Source organism: Colobus angolensis, unplaced genomic scaffold (assembly GCF_000951035.1).
Source record: "Colobus angolensis palliatus isolate OR3802 unplaced genomic scaffold, Cang.pa_1.0 Scaffold136, whole genome shotgun sequence".
NCBI lineage: Eukaryota > Metazoa > Chordata > Mammalia > Primates > Cercopithecidae > Colobus > Colobus angolensis.
The window spans coordinates 2730252-2754731 of NW_012114444.1; the positions used below are offsets into that span (position 1 = coordinate 2730252).

The 24480-nt window shown below is 58.4% G+C and overlaps 1 protein-coding gene across 2 annotated transcripts in view; it reads right to left on the reverse strand.

Annotated features, from left to right (window-relative positions):
• The window catches only part of CDH4 (cadherin 4, type 1, R-cadherin (retinal)), a 444165-nt gene that overhangs the window by 48717 nt on the left and 370968 nt on the right, over positions 1–24480 (reverse strand). For both annotated transcript variants that reach the window (XM_011934497.1, XM_011934498.1), the window contains exon 6: positions 11413–11585. In XM_011934497.1, the coding sequence (XP_011789887.1) occupies positions 11413–11585 (173 nt within the window). The remainder of the gene's footprint in view (positions 1–11412; positions 11586–24480) is intronic.

The following is a 24480-nucleotide window of genomic DNA, read 5'->3' on the forward strand; positions in this document are numbered from 1 at the left end:
CGCTGAAGTGTACAGTTAAAGGGTGTGTTTGGTGGCGTGTGGGTTCCCTCTCGAGGCACAGGCATGAACGCCCTGTGTGTTGACTTCAGTCCCCACTGCCTTGCAGGGCCCTGAGGGACTCAGCAGCCTATGCCCACTCCAGCGTGGATCACTGGGCTGCTGGGGTGGGGGATGCATTTGGCTGGCAGTGGTGCCGGCCAGGCTCTGTGCTGGGCCTACAGGCTGACTCTTAGGCTATCAGAGAAGGGACCCTCCAGGCTGAAGGGACCTGGGATCTACCCTATGCCCACGGCTAGCCCAGGGCTCCAACCAGTGTCCCGAACCCACACCTCCCGCTACAGGCTTCCTCTCCAGGAAGCCTTCCCTAACCCCACCCCACAGCCTCTCCTTCCTCCAAACTCCTCAGCCCTTCCGGGCTGCTGCTGTTCTGAGAGGAGGCACTGCCTGGGCGGCACATCCCACCTGTCCAGGTGAGTTTCCCAGGCACCCAGGAACGAGAAGCCGCCGGCCCCTGAGGTGAGGTGCTCAGCCCTTTGGCCTTCAAATGCAGGTCCAGGGGTGCAGAGGGCTCCTTTCTGAGGTTCCCTCGCCTGGGGTGGGGAGGGGCTGAGCATGGAGCCCTTTGCTGGGTGGCCCCAGGCGGTCACCAAGAGATCACCCCTGCTCAGGGGCACAGCCACACAGGGAGCCCCAAGGGGTGGCCATCTTCCCTCCCTCCCTCCTGAACACCCTGCACACCCCTTTACTCTCGTGGACTGCCCACCACCACTGTCTCTTCCTCACTACCCCTGGATCTGTGGACTTTGCCTCCTCCAGAATGAGGGGCTGAAACCCGGGGACCTGGCCCCTTAGCTGGCCGGGCTGCTGCGTTGAAGGAAGCGTGTCTTGCTCAACCTTCCGCTCAGCTGCCCTTTGCACACCCAGGACAGCGACGTGCAGCTGCCTCAGCTCTTGTGGGCTTTAGGACCCCTTGGGGCCTCCGGTGTCCCTAGCCCTGGCTGTACTCACTGGTGGCCCAGAGCCTCTGTGCTGTGTCCCCAAGCCCAACTCCAGCAGACCCTCGCCTCTCACTCTACAGCCAGGTTTGCTTTCTGCTGCGCAGGACTGGATCAAACCCAGAGAAAAAGCCGACCTTTCCCAGTTCCAGGCAGTGAGTCTTCCCTTGGCCTGGTGTTGGGAGCAGGAAGGCCACAAAGAAGGTCTCTGCTTCGTAAATCCACAAAACCCACCGCATGGGGGTGGAGGGGGGTGGGGGATGCTGGGACCCTCTTGCTTCCCCCATCTCTTTCTCTGTCTCCTTCTCTCTGTCTCTCACATTCTCTGCTGGGCACAGAGGGAAGAGGAGCTGCCAGGAACGAATGCTGGTGATTCCAAGAGTCTAGATGTCTGGGAAGAACAAGATGGTGGCAGGCAGGGGAGGTCCCGTCAGCCCAGCAGGCACTGGGGGCTCCTCCCTGGGGCCTCTTCTGACCCCTGACCCCTGGGTCTCAGAGGAGAGCACTTCCCTCTCCTGGGGCCGGACAGTCACACCCGACTGTGGAGGGCACGTGCCTGAGCTCTCCAGGGCCCGGGGTTTCTGAGCCACGGATTCCCGTGGCTCCTGGAGTCCTTGCCCTCCCGTGGCTGACGCTCTGGGGAAGCTTCACACTGGGCACTGTCAGCCCTGGGGCTGGGTCGTTCTCTGCGGTGGGGTGTCCTGGGCACGGAGAGGGGCTGAGCATTTCTGGTTTCCACCCATGCAATACCAGCAGTGCCCCTACCCAGCGGTGACAACCACAGATGCCATCACTTGCCCAGTGTCCCAAGAGGGACGCCGCCCTAGGTTGGAAGCACGGCTCTAGGGGAGAAGACCGACGGCAAATAGCAAAGAGTATCGCACAGCAGGAGAGAAGGACAGGGTGCTCAGTGCGCTGGATTAAACCGGGCGGTGGGCAGGGCTGTCTGCCAAGCAGTCATGTGGCTATCGAGCCGTGGGGAACTCGGGAGGAAAGTGCAGGCAGGGGGAACAGCCCGTGAGAAGGCCCTGGGGCAGGCGCGGTGGGCTCGGCGTGCCGCAGGAATGGGGCCGGGTTTGGTTCTGACCCTGGGTGAGACAGGAAACCATGGTGGGGTCTGAGAAGACAAGAGTTCACATTGGTGTCTGAACAGGATTGCCAGGCTCCTGGGCGTGGACAGAGCAGGGGATGTGCAGAGGCTGGAGACAGCGGAGCAGGTGCCCTGTGGTCTGACTGGCTTCCGCCAGGTGTCGCGGAGACAGTGGACATAAAAGAGAAGGAAAGGCACGTGCAGGGCTGGCCGGGAGACTTCTCGGACACACAGGAAGAGGCGGGGGGCTGGGGGGGCCACGCCACCTGGGGTGCTGGGAGACACTCGGGAATACGCTGCTCTTCTGCAGACACACTCCGCTCCCATTCTCCTGAGATGCACGGGCCTTTTCGTCTTTCATTTTCTCACTTATGATAGACCTAGAGGAAGTATTTCTCTAAGGCAGGGAAAACAGCCTCACACAGTGACTCAGGGAGTGCCCTGGGCCTGGCGTTGGAGCCCCGGGAGGGAGGGGCTGCACCCTCCGGGCCGGGGCTTCAGAGCCCTGGGTGGTCACTCCCTTAGCTCAGGCCTCCTGGAGCCTTGCAGGAAAGCAGGCCGTGTGACCACAGGATCTGAATCTTAAGAGAATCCAGAAGTCGGGATTTGAATAGAAATCTCCTGCTTCAACATTGGCCGAGTTAAAACAAGATTAAAACGAACTGCACCTCTGTGGTGGAACCTGTCACTGGGTTTGAGACCCTGGATCTGACCAACAAAGGGGCCGCACCGCCGAGGTGCAGATGAAATATCTGCTCCTTCCTCCCAACCTGGCTTTCACGTCACGGTGCCGCCCTGGTGTGTGGCACCGCCCATGTGCAAATGGCCAACCACGCTGTGTGCCGATAAAGCCTCCTCACAAAGCCAGACACAGGCTTCTCAGCAAAAGGGACTGAGTCTGGCCGCTTCCCGTCAGGGTCTTGTCAAATGAGGTGACTTAAAAACAGCAGTCCAGAAGGCCAGAGGTCCGAGGGGGAGGCGTGGGCAGGGCCCGGCTCCATCTAGGGACTTGAGGGAGGACCCATCCTGCCTCTTCCACCTCCTGGAGGCTCCAGGCACCCTTGGCTTGTGGCCTTATCGTCTGGTCTCTGCCTCACTCTCCATGCCGCCTTCTCCCCTGTGTCTCCCTCTGTCTCTATAAGGATTTAGGGTCCACCCCAATGTAGACGATTTTATCTCCAGATCTTTACATCTGCAAAGGCCCCTTTTCCAGACAAGGTCACTTTGCCAGGGGTCAGGGCATGGACATAGCTTTTCTGGGGACCATGATTAAACCCAGTCCAGATGCTGATTGGGCCAGGTCTGTGGCTGGGCCAGTGGCCCCCAGGGGACCTGGACTTTCAGCTGTGGTGGGTTCTCACTCCTCCCCACCTGCAGCCCCCCACCTGCTGCCCTCTCCTCTTCCTGCCCTCTGCCTGGCGCTGGTCCTTCTCAGATGGAGACGTTGGCCACTGCTCCAGCTACAACCCCAGTCGCCTGGGCCCAGTTCCAAAGGCAGATGAACAGCGGTCAACTAATTGACCACTGGAGGCTTTGAGGCGGGAGCCTTGGCTGCTGATGCCACATGGAGCCATAATTCTGGCCATGGTTCATGTTGCGTCCAGCTCACGGGAGTGGCTCGCTGGGGAGCTGCACCATGAAATGGTTGATTTCTTCTGCAGCCACCGCTTCCCTCTCCTGCAGCCCTGCCCCGGACCGACACCTTGGCACTTTGGTTACGAAATGTCACGGATAGAATGGAGCCTCCTCTCACACTCCATGGCCATCTCCTCCCCTCCCCTCGCAGCGCAGGTTCCTGGGACACGGAGACCACTCCATGTGCATGTGGCCCCGCGGTGGGAGATCCACTCAGGGGCTGCAGGCTCATCTTCCAGTGCCGTCCGTGGACGGAAGAGCTGTCCTGACCCTGCCCTGCTGTGACCCTGCTCAGCGTGGCCGACACTCATGCCCTGTGGCCACAGGGCCCCGACATGCTGGTCAAGGTAACGGGCACTCAGCTTCCTCACCAGGGAGGGACCTCTTGTCAAGAAGTGGTTGGGGGTCACCTGGGCCGTCCTATGGCTCAGCCCCCTCCTCTGCCATCCAGGGTCCCCCATGGAACCAGGTCACCATTAGCACCGCTATTCCTGCTCTCCTGGGGTTTGGGGGGCCCTCGCTCTGTACCTCACTGGCATCTTGCTGGGTGGCCACACCTGCCAGCTCTGGCCTTCAGAAAGCTTTGGACAGCAGCGGTGGGCACCAGCTCACGTGTGGCCCAACTTCAGAGCACGCACTGCCCAGCGTGCCTGCTGACCTGCTGGCCTGGGGTCCTCTTGGGGCTGCTCAGTGCCCCACACGTGGGGGACGCCATGTGACTCGGGAGTCGGGGCCTCTGTTTTGGAGGGAGGTCGAAGCCCCAAGATGACTGCGCCTTGGCTGCGTCCACCTTTTCACTGCTGTCCTTCCCTCTCTTCTCCTCTTTTGGGAGGGGCAGAGGGGAGATCAGGAAGACTTCAGGGGCACAAATCCGGCCCGAGGTGGGTCAGCAGCAGATGTGTCTCAATTGCTAATATGTTTTTTCTCCGAGACGACATAGCCATATTCGGTGTCTTCAAAACAGGGTTCCCTGACAGAGATTCAAAACCCCAGCCAGTGGGAGGCACTGACCCCGCCTCCCCCGGCTACTGCCCTCCCCAGGCAGACGCCTCTGGGTGGGGCTTACGAGGGCTGGCTGCCTGGGAGAAACGCCTTTCAGAAAGCCACGCCGCTCTCAAAGGGAAAGGGGACATTGTGGTCACTGATGAACACTTTCTACAGGAATCTGAATCATGTGAATACGTTAACTAAAGTCGATGGTGGTGAGAACCACATCCCGAGCAGTAGGACAAAGCCATGCTATCACTCTCCGTCCATCGATGACAGCGCCGGGCGGATGGAGGGTCTCGAAGACATTCGGGGAGGTGTGGGTTTTGCTTTCCCCAGAATCATTTCAGACCAGGAGATCATTAACTTGGCCCACCTTGTTTGGGAAGAAATTTCGAGCTGATGAAGGTGACCAGGTGATAGTCCTCTTGTGATAGGACCGGGAGGCTGGATCCAGTTTCTAATAACAAAATCAACGTCCTCGGGAGCAGCCTGGAAGGGACGTTGAGAACAATGCTGGCCGGGTGCTAGTTTCACTGCACAGCAAGCCGAACGATGCCTGCGTCTGCAGAGCCCACTCTCACCTTCAGAATGGGGCTCGGGCGGCAGGTTCACCTCCTCATTAGGCCATCAATATTCTAATTAGGAAACAACGCCAGATGAATAGGATTAGCAAGTGGGGCATCTTTGGCTGGTACACGAGAGACACTTGAACCGCTCAGGTCTTATCGAAGCCTCTCCTGACATCTTAATCATGTAGAAGCACTCAATTTACATAGCTCTGCCTAATTAGACACGGCGGCAATGATGTTTGCGGATTTTCTTCTTCCTAAAGATGACTCACTCTGTCAGATGGAGGCTGGTGCTGAGAGGCACCTCTGGTGCTTCCCCTAAAGACTTTGCTTATTGCACAAGGGCAGGGGAGACGAAGCTTTTTACAGGGGGAGGAAGAGAAAAAGGAACTACTGATATGTCCTTTTCAGAAGTGGCTGAGCAGCTGTCTGGCCGAGGCAAGGCAAGCTGGGCTGGTGGAGAAATGGTCCTGATGTGTGCTCTTCTCTGATAGGCCAAGCCAGACAGAAATCAGCTTCTCGGGCTCAGCAGGCCTGGGCCCAGGGGGGCAGTGGCTCTGCCAGGCGAAGGCCGGGCCCCGGGGGACTGAACTGGTGCTGGCTTGGCATCTACGCTGCTGTGAGTGGCTGCCTGCCTGGGTTTACTAATGCCTGGCAACAGTGGTCCTGGAGCCATTGTCTTAAAACTTGTTGTTGCTTTACTGTTTGCTGTTGAAAATCCGAGACCGCGCTTCCTCTGCTGCAAAAGCGGTTAACCATAAACCATTATTCGGATTTCCCCAGGAGGTGGGCGAACGACCAGCAGAGCAGCTCTGAACACTAAGCACAGATCTGCGCGGAAAGCAGAGCCCTGGTACGGGGCGCTCCGGCCTCAGCACACCCTGCCGAGTCTTTGGCAGCTTCCAGGACTTCTATCCTGAGGCAGAGGCGAAAAAGTGGGAGAGGCCGTGTGCAAGGCGGGAGACAGGACCTGGAATGGCTGAGTGGGCAGATGGGGGTGGCCAGTGCCAGGGCCCTGCATCTCCTCCGGCCAAGTGGTCACAGATTCAGAGGTCACCCACGACCCCGACCCGAGACCATGCCATAAACTGCTGCAGAGACCGGCCCAAGGGGATGACCTCTCCATGTCTGGGAAGGGGAGCCTGCCTCAATTTCCCCACTGGGAGGGGCTGCTGAAGACTTGGGGCCAGGCGGTGGCCTGGGGAACATGGCTGCTGCGTGCTGGAGGCAGCTTCTCTAACAGAAGCCCTCGAGCTGGTGCCCTTAGAAGGGGAAAGAGACACGTTTGCACAAGGAAAATAACGTGGAAATGACATGAACACCTTTGGTTCTGCTCACCAGGAGCCCCGAGGGCACCCAACACTGTCTCTGTACCCAAATGCAGCCAGCTGCAGGCCACGCCTGGGTCCGTCTCAGACTCAAGACGCATAGCCACCTTCCAGCCAGGGGCTGCATTGAACCTGGGGAGGGACCTGGATATTCTAGGCTTGGGCTCGGTTTGAAAGGGGCAGGGCGACGGCTGGGCGCGGTGGCTCAAGCCTGTAATCCCAGCACTTTGGGAGGCCGAGACGGGCGGATCACGAGGTCAGGAGATCGAGACCATCCTGGCTAACATGGTGAAACCCCGTCTCTACTAAAAAATACAAAAAACTAGCCGGGCGAGGTGGCGGGCGCCTGTAGTCCCAGCTACTCGGGAGGCTGAGGCAGGAGAATGGCGTGAGCCTGGGAGGCGGAGCTTGCAGTGAGCTGAGATCAGGCCACTGCACTCCAGCCTGGGCGACAGAGCAAAACTCTGACCAAAAAAAAAAAAAAAAAAAAGGGGAGGGAAAAAAAAAAAAAAAAGAAAGGGCAGGGCGAACAGAAGGTGGGAGGGGTCCTGCTGCTGGGCACATGCTGCTCATGAAGGTCTTGTTTTGATCGTGGCTGGGAATGAGGACGTCACGGCCATGTTGGGGCCTTAGCCTTGCCCCAGCTGCCCCAGGCCTGCAGCTCAGCTCCCGGCTGCTTACACAGGCCAGGGCCTGTTGTCCTCTCTGGAGTGACCACGCCCATCTTGTCCACGCAGGCCTCCCTCTGGGGCCCCTGTGCCTGGCTGGTTCCTGGTGATGACCCTATCATGGTCTGCTTGGGGCCAGGCCTCTTTTGGGTTACACCCCATCCCCTGCCTGGGGGTCTGAGGAAGGCCAGGGGTCCTCCCAGCCAAAGACGTGTTGTCAAACAGTGTACCCCAGGGATGTTTCAGGGGACGTGGCCCCGAAGTCCAGCCCCACAACCATCCCCTGAGCCCCTGGACCATGGCTCTGCTGTCCCCCCGCAACGCCCGTCCACATGGGGGTCCCAGGCTTCACTGCATCAACCAGCTTGTTTCACATGCACGAGACAGAAACAGGAGACAGAAATGGATCTTCCTGGAATCGAATGTTAGCAGCTGAAGGATCATCAAGGAAAATAACCACACCACCTACGTTCCTGACAAGCCCTGGAGGAAGAAGACATGGGACACCCTCTCCAGCACACCACGCCTGAGATGCACGAGACGGGGCCTCCCGCTGGATAGAAGCCAGGCTGTTCACATCCCCAGGCACACACAGCGGAGAACACCAGCACCCGCAACACCAGCGTCTCCTCACGTCCCTCAATCTTCATAAATCTCCGTCTGTCAACCACACCCCTAATGGCTTTTAAATGAGCATTTCATTTGGAACATTTTGCAGGTCACGCTGAAGCTGCTGACGGGGGCGGCGGGGGGTGGGTGTCTGCTGTGGGCCTTGGGGAGCAGGCTGGCTCCGCCTCGCCTCGGTGTCCGGCCTGGGCAGGGGGTCCAGCTGCCGGGTCGGCCTCACTGGGGCTTGGTCAGTGGGTGGGGAGGTCTCTGGGTGGCTGGGGCTGCTGGCCCTCCCTTGGCCGAGCTGCCATGATCTGTAGGGGCAGGGGGAGCTAAGCCCAGGAGGCTGGGCATCATCCCTATCATGGGCCTTGACATGCCCACAGGAATGCCAGGCCCAGGGAGGCCAAGCTGGGGGAACCCCAGGGTGTCGTGGGCTCCATGGCGCTCTTGATCCCTCCCAGGGTCAGAGCCTGCACCCACACTGACTGCCGGGCCTTGCAAGATTTTCAGCTATGAAGAGGGGTCCACGGATGTTGCCTATATGTATTTTCAGCCTGGAAAATATCAGATATTCTTTCCTACAATATAAACTACAAAGTCCCCCAGCCCTCCCAGCCCTCTACCCTGCAGTGGGAAAGCTTTAGCTGTTTGTCTTTAGTCCCTTTATCTATAGACATCTGTGCTGGAGGAGACCAGATGGTCCCAAAGCCACCGGGAGCCCCTCGACCCCGTCGGAAACCAGAGGGAGTACGGACCGACACGAAACCAGTGCAGGCCAGAGCAGGCAGCCTGTGGTCCCCTTTAGATCCCCAGCTTATCATTATAGTAAGAAAACCCCTGCCCTAAGGGAAGACTGCTGCCACATTGTACATGCGGTGTATGAAGAGGTGTGTTCACGGACAGCGTCTGCGCGTCTGGAACCCTCTGCACCCCTGCACGCCTCCCCTGCAGGCATCCAACCCTGTGAACACCTCCCCCTTCCCGGTTCTCCGGTTGCTCAATAGAACCAGCTGCCTCTCCAACTGGACGCTGCTCCTTCGTGGCCAATATAGAGTAGGGAGGGAACAGTTTCCTGGGGCCAGCATGCAGCCAGCCCTGCTCCTGCACTGGGACTGGAGCGCGAGGCCCCATCAGATCTCCCTGAGCGTCGCCACTGCCCTTTCTGCCCCTGCGCTTTCCCCGTCACAGACCAGCAGCTGCCGGCTTGCAGATGGGGCAGCCTGTGGGCTCTAGGTAACCCCTGCCCCTGCCCCTGCAAGGGGCCATCCCAGAGGTGCTGGCGCCCACGGGCCTGACCCTTGCTCGGCTGTCCTGTCCTCTCCTTGGACACAGCCGGCAGCTGTGCCATCCTATCTGTACCTCTGGAGCATCACGTGTGCAGGAGTGTGTGGGCAGAGGCTTGCATGCACCTGCTCCGGTCAGACCACCTACTCTGCCAAAAGCTGTGCAAACACGCTGGAGAGGCGCCCGCCTGTGGAAACCAGCCGCTCACAGGTATGTGTGTGGGAGGGGCAAACGGGGGGTGCCCTCTCTCCCCAGGGCAGGCGGGGACCCCAGGCTACAGAGGAGATGGGGGACAGTATCTGGTTCCTCCACATCTGTGTGGGCCTCACTAACAGCACTCTGGACTCGGTCATGGGCCCACGGATCGTCTCCCTAGCTGAGTGACAGGACCAGGGCCAGGCGCAGCTCCTCTGCAGAGTCTTGTCCAAGAGCAGCGGGCACTCGTTCCTGGCCACTGGAGGGCGGCAGGGCCTCAGCAGATCCTTCAGTCCTGGGGTGAAGGTGCTGGGACTGACCGCAGCTCACTTGGAGCCCCGGGCATTCTGGCCAACATCACTCTAAGAAATATTTATGTAAATCCTGCATCAGAAGTCCCTGCCTGTGCCACTCGTGCCAGCCCTCACGCTGCCTGCCACGCGACCCCATCTCGATCCCTGGAGTCCGAGGCCATCATCACCCTCCCGTCTCTCAGATGAAAGGCGCCACGGCTGGGGCTGCCAATGTCCCCTGCTGCGCAGGTCTGAGTCCCGAGCCCCTGCCCACCCCGGGGCCGCCTCGCCTTCCCCGCAAGCCACACGCTGCCGAGAGTTACCTCCCAAGTGGCCTGTCTGCCCCCATGTGCTATCCTGAGCACCACCCCCTTACGATTCAGGAATTTGCAGGAAAAGCCCTTTGTGCTGTTCCCAGGGATGGGGGACGGGTGGCATTTTCCAGGCTGCAGCTTGGCTTTGGTTGATCTGAAAGGCGGGGATGAAGACGGCACTGCAGGCAGGTGAGTCCTGGTTTTTGGAGCTGAGGCAGAAACTGGAGGCCCACAGCCCCAAACCAGGAAGAAGAATCTGCCACTTCCTTGCCAGCCCCAGCCCTAAAAGCGACACCAGCAAGCCCCGGTGACCGGCTGGCAGCCCCAGCTTGCAGTGGGGTCCCCGCGTACCCAGAGCTTGAGGGCCGTGACGCACTCAGAAGCTGCTGACTCGGAGCGGGAGAGTCGAGGCCAGCAAGACCGAGGAGCTGCCAGGAAGTGGCGCTGTGGCCTCTGGAAACGAGCCTCCCGCGGGCAGGACGCTGCTGGCTCTGAGCCCAGCGAGATGGCTCTACTGGCTCCTGGGAGCCAAATGCCTTAGAGGGTAAATTACGTCTGGAATGATGCTGACTCTGTGGGCACAGTGCAAACAGGAGACCAGACAGCGAGACCTGGAGATGGGGAAGGCAGGCGATGCCCTGTCCTGGGCGCCTGGGGACTCAAGGGGCTGCTGGGGGGGCACATTCAGCCCCAAGAGCTGGTGGTGAATCTTCCAGGGACACACGGCCCAGCATTGGAGATGCACCTGCACTTGGCAGGCTTCAGAGCAGAAGCAGGCTCCCGACCTCACCCACCGCCCAGGGCATCCCTCTGGGGTCTGTCTCTGAGTGGGGTGTGCACTGGAGATGAAGAGGGGGAGGGAGGCCTCTACCACAAAAGCCTCGTGGGGCCGCAGGACAGTGCAGGAGGTGGGGGTGCAGGGAACCCGGCACCAACCAGCAGCCCATACATATATTTGGCTGTGATGGTTTCCAGCTGTGTGAAAAGCCCTGCTTTTCCATGCCCCCTTCGTCACAGCCAGGCTGCCGCAGCCTAGGTGGGGTGGGCCTCCTCGAAGGCGCCAGGTCCAGAAGGGGTGGGTTTCAAGGCAGGCGTGTGTGTTCAGGTCCTGAGAGGGGCTGTCAGAGCACTCCAGAGCCCGAGCGCCACTGTGGCTAGACCCCGAGACCCCAGCGGGTGGTCCCTGCTTTTCTGAGGCCTCCACCCACAGCCACACACACCAGCAGGGCCTGTTCTGGAAATCTCACAAGGCCTCCCCACAGCAGCCGGTGGTGAGTGCTCCAGAGCCTCCTTTGCTGAGTCTGTCCCATAGCAAGACAGTGACACTGGGGAGGTTTCTGATCATTCCCCGACGGTGCCACTAGACAGGCTCCCCGGGGTCCTGTGGGTGTCCTGCAGGGACCAGGAGCTCACCCGCCTGCACACCCGCCCCGCCTCACCTCTCGGTCCAGGCCAGCCGCCACTGTGACGATGTCTCCAGTCTCGCTGTTGATGGTGAACATATTCTGGGACGGGCTCTGCGGGGTCTGGGTCACGATCCGGTACCGCACCATCCCGTTGGCCGTGGTGCTGTCGTCAGCATCGTTGGCCGTGACGGTCATCACGTAGGTTCCTGGAACAGAGACAGCAGCTCAGATGGGGACAGCCTGCCCCACAGGCTGCCGCCCCCGCACACACCTGGGCAGAGCCCCCTCGACCGCAGAGCTCTCCGTGAGTCTGGCGAAGTGGAACCCTCTTCCTCTTGGTGTGCTCAGAGGTGGAGTTAGTGCACCTGCCGACTCTGCCCCCACTGTATAGAATCATGGAAGGATTTCTTCTAGAGCTCGAGGTTCCTTTGAGGTCATCTGCTCTGACCTCTTCCTTTTTCAGCTGGGGAAAGACCAGGCCTCAGAGCAGGAAGAACTTCTCTGAGCTTCCAGAGCATGGGGCAGCAGGACCAGGCCTGGAGCCGGGTGGCCTGAGGTCCCGACAGTGCCTCCAAGTTGCCTCCACTCCCACATGGAACCCAGCCCGGCTGGGCTTAAAGGGAGAGACTCAGAGGCGCTGAAGCGGGGCCTGGTACAGGTCTGGATACACAGAAGCTGTATAATAAACACCGTGGAGGACACAGTGGAAAACAAACCTAGAAGGGGCCGCTTAGCCGGGAGGCTGTGCCTGAGGGACTCAGTCAGACGGAGCACGTCTGGGGGCGCCGTGGGACGGGGGGCCGCTGGCATTTCAGAGGGGCTCAGGGAGCTGCCCATGCACTCTCTCAGCTTGGTGCCTCAGTTTCCTCATGGACACACTGGGGTTGAGGTCTACGGTGCACACTGGTACACTCCCCACTTCCTGAGAACGGCATTTGGCTTGCCCTTGGCCGAGCACCCTTTCCCGCCCTGGGGAGGGACTGCATCAGCACACCCCACCCTGTGGCCTCAGGGCGTCTCCAGGTCTGCGGACCAAGTTCTGCTGGGAGCAGTGGTGGGTCACTGCCTAATGAGCACCAACTCTGAGCTAGCACTGTGCCCGGTGGAGGCCCCTCTCTGTGAGCTCCTAACTGCTGTCTCCTGACGCTGGCACGGCGGGCTCTCCCACCTGGAAGTCTTGGGGCTGGACTCTGCCCGCTACCTTCCGGTGTTCCTGCCCCGGTTCTGCACACGTCTGTGCTCAGCTCATCCTAGTGGCTGCCTGAGATGCCCCAGAACCCTGAAAGCTCGAGTGCCTGGCCCTGCAGTGTTCATGCACAGAGGAGGGCTGCTGGTGCCTTGCTGGGCCCTGGGGATGGTGCAGCCTCTGCCCGCACAGCGCCTCCCCTGGCTGACGGGGCTGCTGGTCATGCGGGGGGCGTTTAGAGAGACCTGAGGTGCTCATTCCTGTGTGCATGAGACGAAGGACTCTCACCACACCAGCCCTGGGATCTTGCACAATCTGTTCTGCATCTGGAACGTTCTTCCCTCTCCTCCACCTGGCCAACTCCTCCTCATCCCCAAAACCCCTTCCTGGCCCTCTGGACTGAGTCATGGGGCCCTGTGCACCCTCATCTCACCCGCGTTGAAACAGCGTCTGCTGAACGTCTGTGTCCTCCGTGGGTTACAGCCACAGGGGTGGGGCTGGGTCCGTGCTGTCCCTGTGACCTGGCGCACAGATGCCCAGGGTGGGGCTGGGTCCGTGCTGTCCCTGTGACCTGGCGCACAGATGCCCAGGGTGGGGCTGGGTCCGTGCTGTCCCTGTGACCTGGCGCACAGATGCCCAGGGTGGGGCTGGGTCCGTGCTGTCCCTGTGACCTGGCGCACAGATGCCCAGGGTGGGGCTGGGTCCGTGCTGTCCCTGTGACCTGGCGCACAGATGCCCAGGGTGGGGCTGGGTCCCTGCTGTCCCTGTGACCTGGCGCACAGATGCCCAGGGTGGGGCTGGGTCCCTGCTGTCCCTGTGACCTGGCGCACAGATGCCCAGGGTGGGGCTGGGTCCGTGCTGTCCCTGTGACCTGGCACACAGATGCCCTGCTGGACATTTGCCAGACTGTGCCAGAAGCCCAGGGTGCAGGGCAGCCTCATGCTCAGGAGGCAGGGTCTGCGAGGAGCCCGAAGCTACTACTTATTTCCAGGACCCCAGAGCAGGCAGGGAGTATTCCCCCTCCACCCCTCCCCCACCTCGCCCTCCCTCTGCAGCCCTGCAGAGAAGACCCGCACTCTGGCCTTCCACCCAGGCAGGACAAGCCCAGCTGGGATGCAGGGGAAGCTTGGGTGTGTTGGATTAGCAGTTTGCTTCAGCTTTCAGCTTCTACTGAATGCAAAATTCTCAAAGCAGACACGTTTCATGAAAACACAGAAAAGCAAGCAGAGGCAGGAGCACGTTAAAGAGCATGGCATGTGAATTACAGGTCAATAAAATAGATGCATTTATGTGGTGAGCAAATGGGTGGGAGGGGCCACGGCCTGGTGACCGTCAGCCTCTGGAACTGGGGACCCCACCCTGATGATCCTTGCCCCCATCACGATGTCCCCACCACTTTAGAGCACAACAAGCCTGGTCCCAACCATGCTCCCCTCTAAAGAGACAGCCCCATGCCACTGTGCTGGCTTCCTCTGCGTTTTCCTAAGAGGAGAACCTGGAAGTGCAGCACCCGAGGAGCGAGGGTGAGCTGGGAAGAAGCCGTCCGAACACACGCACAGAGCTAACTGCTCAGGAGCGAGGGTGAGCTGGGAAGAAGCCGTCCGAACACACGCACAGAGCTAACTGCTCAGGCTGAGGTTCTCTGTGGTTGTTAGTGTCCCCTACTAGCAGCAGAAATAAATCATTCGTGGAGAGGGATAACATCACACATAGCCTCCTTTTTAAAAGAGCACAAAACTTCACTGTGGCAATGAGAAGACTACAAGCTGACTTCTCAACAGGACTGATGGAAGCTGGAAAACAATGGAACACGAGGAACTCACGAGGAACCTGGAGTTCATGACTCAGTGAAAAAAACTTTCAAAAATAAAAGGGAAAAATAGACACTAAATGTGATAAATGATAAAACAAAAAGATTGCCACCTGGAGACCCACACTAGAGGAAATACTAAGGTTGTTTTCAGGCGGAAGGAAAACGATTCTAGAGAGCACCTCGGAAATGCAGAAAGATATGAGGAGCTCTGTCTCTGTCTCTCATAGGTACACACACACACACACACACACACACACAGGTCCTATAAATATACATATACATAACGTTTATATAAAGGATAAATACACTGGTGCATCTAAGGAATATGACTTGTACAAACAAAAATAACTTTGCCTTGTGAGGGTTTTAAAGCTGCTTATGAAAACATCCCAACAAACGCCGGCAGAATTTCATTTGCAAAGTGGACCGTGGGTCTGACCAGGGCAGCGTCACTGATATTCAGCCTTTGTCAAGCCAGCCATCCCCGAGCAAGTGAGGCCAACGCTGGCGCATCAGGCACTATTTGCAACCACCCATCTCTACGACAGGGCAGCGCTGGGAAAGTCGTGGGGTTGGTGGTGACTGCATTTGGCTCATCTGGTTCAGAAAGTCAAAGCGAGAAACCACTCCAGCTTCCCGAAGCACTCACTGTTCCCCTCCACCCGTGGCCCCCGGCATTGTCGTCTGTGAAACCTGTGAGGATCCACATGCCTGCCACAGAAAGGGGCCCTGCAGCTGTGATGGTGGGGGTGGCAGGATGATGGTAGGGACATGGAGAAGGTGGAGCGAGAGAAGCAAAGCCCTGACCAGTGAGGGAAGAAGGGAGCAGGTGCCGTCTGTCGTACTCGCTGAAAGCAGCACGGCCGGCCTAGTTGATGAGAATGACAGTCTCTCGGGCGGGATGGGGACGCAGCGCCCGTCTGACAGCCTTGGTCTCTTCCTCACCCTGCCCCAGCCCCTCACCGCCATTCCTGGGCCCGCACCCTGTGCCCAGCTGGCCCGAGGGTCTTTTGTATGTGGGTTTGTCACGTCTCAGAGAAATCTCACAGGCGGCCTGCTGCCCACGTGCAGGAACTTGGGCCAATCACACATCGGACAGTGGTGGAGCAGGGCTGGGGTCCAGGATCTGGGCGCGGAGCTCTTCTCCACTCAGCCCTACTGGCTGGGGGAGGTGGAGGGACAGCGAGTCAGCCCAGGACTCCCAGCACCTCAGGATTACTGATCCGCTGTGAGGCAGAGACCCGCGTGCTCCCTTTGAGCGCCTGCCCTGGTCCATCGCGTCACTGAGAAATCACTGTGTCAGAATGGCTGAGAACCTCCCACCCCAGATGCCCCTCTCCTCCGCCTCCACGGGGCTCAGATAACCTCACGACATCACGCGACCCCCTGCCCACTGGGGTCAAGCTCTCCCCACTCGGGATGGAAGGTCCTGAAGGACTCTCCAGTTCCCGAAGGCCAGGCAGGAGGTCCTCCCCCGCCAATCGAGGCTGCCTCCTCCAAGCAGTCCCTCGGCAGGAGGGGCCCGCTGCTGTGTGATCTCATGTATGGAGGAGGACCAAGGCCCCTTGGAGGCTCGGGGACCAGGACGTGGAGGTGAGAGGGCTTGGCACTGAGGAGGGCCAGGCGGGATGTGTGGAACGGGAAGTCAGACGGCGGCTGGAAACAGGAGGGGCCAGGTGGGATGTGTGGAACGGGAAGTCAGACGGTGGCTGGAAACAGACCTTTGGAACCCTGACTGTGGCCGCCTCCTTTTTTGACAGATGGGGAAACTGAGTCCCACGAGGAGGAACGTGGCTGGGTCCAGTGAGCTCTGCTAGACCCAGACTGAAAGCAGCCACACTCACCTCCAGGGTCCAGCAGACACTTCTGTAAAGGGCCAGCAGTACGTATGTCAGGCCTTGCAGTCACACATTCTCTGTCCAACTCCTCAATGCTGCACAGAAACAGCCTGAGAGGACGCGTCCAGCAATGGGCACGGCTGTGTTCCCATCAAACCATTCACAGAAGCAGGTGCTGAGCTGGGTTTGGCGACCCCTGCTGTACGCTCTTTTATTGGATTTCAGTGACAACGTTGGTTTTTTAAAATACAGGGGAACCAATATAGGGTTGCCAACTTCTAGTTCTACCAAGGGAAGACTTTAAAGTACACATCTAGCTCAGATGTTTCATGAAAGGAAAATAATATTTTACCACTAAAATCACAGGAAAGACTTAAGTCTCAGAATAAAGGCCAGTCCTTCATTCAATAAGTTGAGCTCCTTGAAGGCACTTGCCATGTTTGCCACATTTAGAGGCTTTGTGTGTCCACCACAGGCTGTGAGCTGCGGGTGCCATGGCTGGAGGCGTGGCTCAGTGGGGGCCAGGTGTGCCCGGCTGGGATGTGGCTTCCCCACGTCTGTGCAGAGCTCCCCATCTCCTGCCCTCTCCCCAGAAATACATGGTGGGGAACCAGGTGATAAGAGGAGAGGCACCCCCAGCACAGGAGGAAAGCACCCGGCCGGCCAGGGAGGAGGACACCTGCCCAGTGTGGGGGGACACCCGCCCAGTGTGGGGGGACACCCGCCCAGTGTGGGGGGACACCTGCCCAGTGTGGGGGGACACCTGCCCAGCGTGGAGGACACCGCTTAGCATGGAGGGACACCCAGCCAGCGTGGAGAGGACACCTGCCCAGCATGGAGGTACACCATCCTGGTTTGCCTTAAGGCTGACGACAGCAGGGTTTGTGGCTCGTTGTGGGTTTGGGAGTCGAGATGCTGGCCCTTCCCCTCATTGTCTATGATCCTGAATACTGTGGAACTGTCCGGGTCCCCACCTCCCAGGCTATCTGTGCCTCTCACCCATCGGCCCTGCCCCATTAGAAGCTGGGCCTCTGCGGCAGGAACCAGCCTGGCTGCCTCCCCTCTGACTCCTCAGAGGTCCTGCTCAGGCCGACAGCTGTCGAGTGTTCCCTTGGCCTGAATTCCCTCCCACCTACAGCATTCCCATGTCCCTGTACCAGGGAACACAGACGGCCCCAGGATGCCCGCCCTGGGACGGGTCCTGGTGTGGACGAATCCCCTCTGCACCCCCACCATGGGATGAGCTGGTGGCCCAGACCCGAGTCCTCCAGTGTGGAAACTCCATGTGTCTGACTTGAGGGGCCGATCCATTCTGTGGTTTATGCTCATTAACCAAGCACTAATCAGATATTGATCAGGGGTCCAAGTCTCTGCCCGCTTTTTGGTTACAAATAATTGCACCCTTTACATCTGATGCAAGCAACAATATCCCCATTTCCAGTTGGTGGAGTTTTTGCAAAAATAGAATGTCTTCCTCACAGAGAAGAGCCTAGACATTCTGAGATGGCCGGAGTCATCGAAACTCAGCTCACCTTGGCAGGTGCATCGCACCTTGTGAGCTGCCTTAGTTTGAGCATCCCCCTCTCCCCCATGGAAAGGGCTGCTCATTAGAAGCTCATAGTGGCTTTTATCACATTAGCTCTTCATTAACTCAAGAGAGTAATGGCTTTAAACCAATGCCATGGTGCCCTCCCCTGCAAGCCTCCTGCCTCAGGAGGCAAATCCTGCACTTAGAGCAGGTGGCCAGCTCCAGGGCACAGGAGGAGAGGCCTGTGGGGAGGAGGAGAACATGATGGGCACCCAGGAACCCCCAGTTTACTTGGGCTCAATTTTATCATGAGCTCTCACTCTTTTTTTTTTTTGACTCTGTTGCCCAGGCTGGAGTGCAGTGGCATAATCTTGGTTCACTGCAGCTTTCACCTCCTGGGTTCAATTGATTCCCCTGCCTCAGCCTCCCAAGTAGCTGTGATCACATGCATGCACCAACATGCCCGACTGATTTTTGTATTTTTAGTAGAGACGGGGTTTCTCCATGTTGGTCAGGCTGGTCTTGAACTCCTGAGCTTAGGTGATCCACCGGCTTTGGCCTCCCAAAGTGCTGGGATTACAGGCATGAGCCACCGTGCCCGGCCTATCATAAGCTCTTTGAGGGGAGGTCCTCTGCTTCTGACCCAGTGCCTGGACTGGTAAAGTCAGGGTGTCAGTGTTTCAGGAAGGAAGAGCAGAGCTTCAAAATCCCACGCTCAGAGCCAAACGTGCATGCGCTGGCCAGGGAGGAGGGCTGGCCAGGGAGGAGGACACCTGCCCAGAGTGGAGGGACACCCGACCAGTGAGGGGGATACCTGCCCAGAGTGGAGGGACACCTGGCCAGTGTGGAGGGGACACCCGCCCAGCATGGAGGACACCGCTTAGCATGGAGGGATACCCGCCTGGTTTGCCTTAAGGCTGACAACAGCGGGGTTTATGGCCCATTGTGGGTTTGGGAGTCGAGATGCTGGCCTGCTCTGTCCGTCTCTCTCCTGCTGGTTCCTCACTGGATACTTCCTGAGGATGGACACTGCTCTTAAGAACCCACTCCAGCCATCTGCATCATCCCCTTCCTGGGAAAGGGTGATGGCAGGGCTCCTCCTTGGGAGGTGGCTCAGGATCCCACTCTCTGGCCACAACGACTGCTCATTGCTTTCTGGCTAACTACAGAAACATGCTACATCTAAGCATCTACCTTTTTTTGCTTTTTGCTATGCTCAGGAATCTGCTTTTTAAGGCCAAACGATATACTTTTGAGAATTCTTTTCTGGGTGCAGAAATAAAATACACTCATGGTAACTAGCACACGCTCACTGGGAAACATTCAAAGGCAAAATGCAGAGAAGTCACCGACTGTCCCACACCTAACACACCGGCTGGAACGCTGGGGTGCAGCCCTCTTGCCAAAGGGGCTGGATCCTACATCTTTAACACAGATGGGCTTTCTGCTGCTTCTCCTTCTTTTTAAAACCAACTTTATTATTGATCAAAGAAATGAAAGGAAGACATTTTCCACATGTCAAATGTGCAAAAGCTACTTTAAAATAATGATGGTACCTAATCGCGATGGCACAGAGAGCAGCTGGCACCTTCCATGGCCTCTGGGGGGAGGGGGCGGCCTCAGCTTCTCAGAGGCGGTTTGGTTGTGCATACACAAAACCCTTCAAAATGTGCCCGCTCAGCAAATCCACTGCTAGGAGCTTATCCTAAGGAACAAATCGCAGGTGTAGGAAACCCTGGCTGTCCATGTTGACATCGTTTCTGAGAGCAGAGTGGGGCCTGGAACACATATTTACTGAACATCCACTCTGTGCCAAGCACTGAGACCTCCATTGTGTATACCCCAGGGGCTGAAGCTCATAAACAAAATACCCCATGCCAAGGGGTGGTGTGGCCACAACAGAACAACTGAGGGTCCTCTGGGCAGGAAACACTTGTTCCTCGACGACCTCAGGGCCAGGATGCTGGTGGTGACAGGGTACCGTATGATCCCAGGCACTACGAAGATGTTCAGTATAAACACGAGCAATGACCAGACCAAATATAAAAATAGGATTCTGACCATACCTGCAGCAGCAGCCCAGGAAACTAACCCATTACATACACTAACCAGCCAGGATGCCAGGTATCATCTACACTAACCATTCCAGGAAGCCAACCATTATCTATACTAACTGTTCAGGAAGCCAGCCCATTATCTACAGTAACCAGTCCAGGAAGTCAGTCCATCACCTACACTAACCAGCCAGGAAGTCAGTCCATCACCTACACTAACCAGCCAGGAAGTCAGTCCATCACCTACACTAACCAGCCAGGAAGTCAGTCCATCACCTACACTAACCAGCCAGGAAGTCAGCTCACTGCCTTCCGCTGAGTGCAGCGAGGGATGCAGGGCATCTGGGAGGGGTACCTGGCAGAGCTGTTGGGGGGCAGGGGCAGGGGCAGGGGTAGGAGCACAGGAAGAGGCCAGGCAGGGGTCGGGGCATGAGGTCTGGGCACACACAGATTGGAGGTCACAAGGGTGCCTCGAATCCACTCAGGGGTGGATTTAGGCAGAAAATCCTCCAGGTGTGGCACAGAGCCCTGAAGGCTCTGCTGCACCGAGAACTGGAGAGAAAGCCAGGGCCCAGGTGGGTGACAGGGCAGGAGAGCAGCCCCGTGCAGCCCCAGAGAGGACCATGGCCAGGGGTCAAGGGCAACAGGACAACTGCTGTGCTTGGCCGTGCCCTGGGAGGCCCCAGTGAACTCACCAGGGCTGGTTTGTCAGCGGATTCAGGAGGGAATGATGGGTGGAGATAATCAGGTTTATCTCATAAGGGTCTGCCCGGGAAGCTGGGGCCACCTCCCCCTCGGTCCTCTCATGGGTGCCGTCCGTGCTGCTGAAAAGGCTTGGCTCTGGGAGTTGAGTGGGTGTGTCCTAGAGAGGGAGCCGCCATGCCCCTGACCTCACTGGATCCATGGGCCCCTCGTGTCTGGAGTCCCTGAGCCAGGATCCAGGATCCTGGGATCCTGTGCTTGGTTCTCCATGGCTTGGGTCACACAGCCCTCCCCAGCAATGCGTTTTCTCGCGTTTCTGGGGTCATGCGCTGAGTCCCCCACAGGCTCCAAGTTGGGGGATATTGGATGGATGGGGTTTCTGGCTGCATGGGGAGGGAAGTGGGTGAAACCGGGGGGGGTCCCCAGGCTTCTCCCCAAAGGGACTGCATTGGTTTCCTGGGCTGCTGCGCCAAAGCACCGCAGATGGCAGCTTGAGGCAACAGAACTGGCCCTGTCAGTTCCAGCGGCCAGGAGGCGGCACCAGCACAGGGCTCAGCGCCAGCAGCCCTGCCCTGGCCCTTCCAGCTCCTGGGGTGGGGGCATCGGTCAGCTTGGGTGTTCTTGGGCTTGTGGCCGCGTCACTCCAGCCTCTGCCTCCACCATCCTGGCCTTGTCCTGTGTCTTGTCCCCTTGTTAGAAGGAAAATGGTCATTGGGTTCAGGGCCCACCCTGCTGGTCTTATCTTGACAAAATGTCTGCAAAGAACTATTTTTGAATAAGGTCACATTCTGAAGTTCTGGATGGATGTGAATTGCGGGGGCTCCAGTCCACCCGCCCGGGGGGCTAAGCTGAAGCTGAGGCAGGCAGTGTCCAGAAAGCCCGGCTGGCAAGGCTGGGAGGAGACGGGGGCCTCTTTCCATCCGCAGGAGTCTCCGTGGGTGACTTTGGAGACCAGGGGGTGCTCGGCACTAGGGCAGCCATCCCAGCCTCGTGCTCCGCACCCTCTCTTCACCTCTGGAAGCCTCGGTTCCTCCTCTGCACCTAGAGCTGCCCTGTCCCTCTGGCCTCCTTCCTGTGCTGTGAGCGGGGCTGGCTCTGGTGTCTGGGAAGGTGGGAACCTGGACCCCCATGTCGCCACTGACGCTCTCACTTCTCCAGTGACGCAGGATCTGGGCCACGCTCGAGTGCGAGCCCTGCGGGGCTCCATCCACAGAGGCTGTAAAGCTGCAGAAACTGGGTTCCCCGCAGGAAAGACGCGGCCAGGAGTCCCTCACCTGTGCCCTCTGCCGAGGTATGGTCGGTCACCCAGTGGCATCTGCACTAACCTGGGGTGCTCAGGTGAGTTCTCCTGCCCCATGGGCTTTGAGATCAAGAAGGAAATCGTCTTTGTAGGGCTTTCTCTGGAGGCCTCTTCCCACCTCTTTATCCCCCAGTAGACAGATGTGAACGTTTCCCCATCAATGAAGCAGCGAGTCAGGACAGCATCCCCTCCCTGGCTGCAGGTGAGGAGCAGCCTCGTCTTTCATGCGGGAGATGCTGGACACCTCCTTGTGAATCGAGCTAACAGGTAGAGGGGGAGACAGTGGAGGCTGCCAGGCTCGGTTCTTTCTTGGAATTCATGTACCAACGCTGCCATGCGCCTTAAAGGTTTAATTTCACAAGCCTTCAATTGCAGTTTAATTTGAAAACTAATTCAGCCCCATAATTGGCTTTCTGCTCAAATCACTGAGGCTAGAGATTTAAATTCTTAATATTCAGACGACTTTCAAGTATCTAGTGCCATCTGTGCATTAACCTCCGGGGAACTTCCACCGGCACAGAAATAAAATAAATAAATAAACGGGGCCCACTAATAGAATAATCTATTTAAGCAAAAACTCGGTGCTGTATAGATGAAGGTCTCTTTGACTTCATCTGCAGCATGTAGATTTCCCTGCTTTTTAATATTTTAAAATGACATTAATTTCAAAACTTATAATATAGGCCCCCACGCAGTTACGAGGGGTTAGAGGAAGGACTGCTTCCCGATTAGAGCCCTTTTTAGTTAAAAAATCATCAATACGGAGGTGTCTTTCCCTGGGCAGTTTGAGAAATGCTGAGAGCCTGGGGGAGTTCCCAAGCCCTGAGAGCTCATTCTCTGACACTGTGGGGGGCAGTAGCGGAAAATGGTCACTGGGCAGTGACGGGGTGTGAGGGGTCCAGGGGACCTGGCAGGATGGATGGCAGGCTGGCTGTCCACTGCCCTCCTGCCCTGGGCAAGATGCCTGTCCTCACTGTGGGCCTGGAAGACATCTGCCTCCCTCTGCGCGCCTGTGTGGACCCCACCTGTCCATCAAGGACCGCGCCCCCCCACCTCCCCCCAGGAGGTCCTCATGGACTCCTGTCCGTTTTGCAGAACGAGTCCACCTTGGGAGCATTAGGAGCTAGCGCAGGGACACGTCTGAGGTGTCATCAAGGCTTGCGAGCTGCCCCCAGGGTCAGGCTGAGGTTGGGCTCTCCCTACAGCCTCCATGGCAAGGGTGAAGGAGGAGATGGGGTGTCTGCTCAGAACTGGAACCCACTGGTGGAGACCAACAGCCACCTGAGTGACTTACCAGCAGTCAAGGGAGTTGCCCAGGGCATGGAGGGGGCTGCCTGGGGGAGAGGCCAGGGCAAGACGTCTGTGCAGAAGTGTCTGTGAGCTGCAGGAGGAAAGGAGCTGGTGCAGAGGGTGGGGGACAGCTCCCCGGGCTGAGGGCACAGCCTTTGCCAGGGCCCAGGGGCAGGGAAAGGCGCTTTCCGTTCACAGTGGCCTGGGACGTTTGCTTCCCTGCCTTTCCCCAGGTGTGAGGCCTGCACATTGAGAAGCGGATGTATCTCTGGGTTTCTCAACTGCACAGTGGGCTTCTGGAGGGTGGGGTTCATGCGTTCCCACCCGGTGCCCTCCGCAGCACCCAGCTAAGATGCCCACCTTATCCACGGAACAACACATCCACCCGGGACTTCTTCCTGCAGGAAACAGCCCGTGCTACACACCGCCCCTCCTCCCCCCTGCCTGACGGTGTGCGTGATGCTTGGGGGCACCACAGCCACCTCGTGACCACGTGGTGAGAACTGAGAAGCGGGGTGACCACCACACAGGCCTCGGCCCAATGCCTTGAGCTCTCACCCCAGCCCCCGCTGGTTCAAGCTGCTGTGGTTGGGCTTTCTGTGACTTTCAGCCAAAGGCATTCCTGACACACAGGCGGGGAAGGGGAGGCGGTTTGCGGAGCGGTTAGCGGGGGCGTTCAGGAGCCAGTCCGTCGGCCTCTAAGTCTTGCCTTTCCCTGCCAGCTGCTGTGGGTCTTTACTGTTACAGACAGTGCCTTCACTTCCTCCTGTTGTATGTGGGGGAAATAAAACTCGCCATTTCCTGGGGCTGTTGTGGCATTTAGTGAGCTGATTCGTATGGAGAGTGGTGCCTGGCACCTGGCAGAGTGGATGAATGCCGTCGGCTGCGTTTCTGTGATGACAGCATAATCGCATCTTCAGCGGAAGGCGTGTCCTTCCCACGTGGAACCTCACCAGGCCTCACTGCTGGCCCTGCCCCTCAGTGCAGAGAAGCAGGTATCGTCGGCGGAGACCAGCGGAGCCCACGTCCAGTGTGGTTCTTGGGCCTAGGCAGAGTGGACAGCTGAGGCAGGTGCGGGCGCGTGAGCTTCAGGTGAGGGTGTGGCTGCAGCTATTTTTCATCTGTTGCTTGCTCTTCTCTAAAGGTCCAGTTCAAAGGGACAGAACACACCTTTTTAGACCCAAAGGCACCCGCGGGGCTGCATGTTGCGGCAGGCAGAGAGCCCAGAGGGTCCCCCAGGCACTTCTCTGTCCTGGGGCAAGGGTGGCTCTTTCTCAGCACAGGTCTCACGGGTCTCACAGAGTCCTCCTGCAGATGCAAACGCCAGGATCCCTCCTGCAGATGCAAACGCCAGGAACCCTCCTGCAGATGCAAATGCCAGGATCCCTCC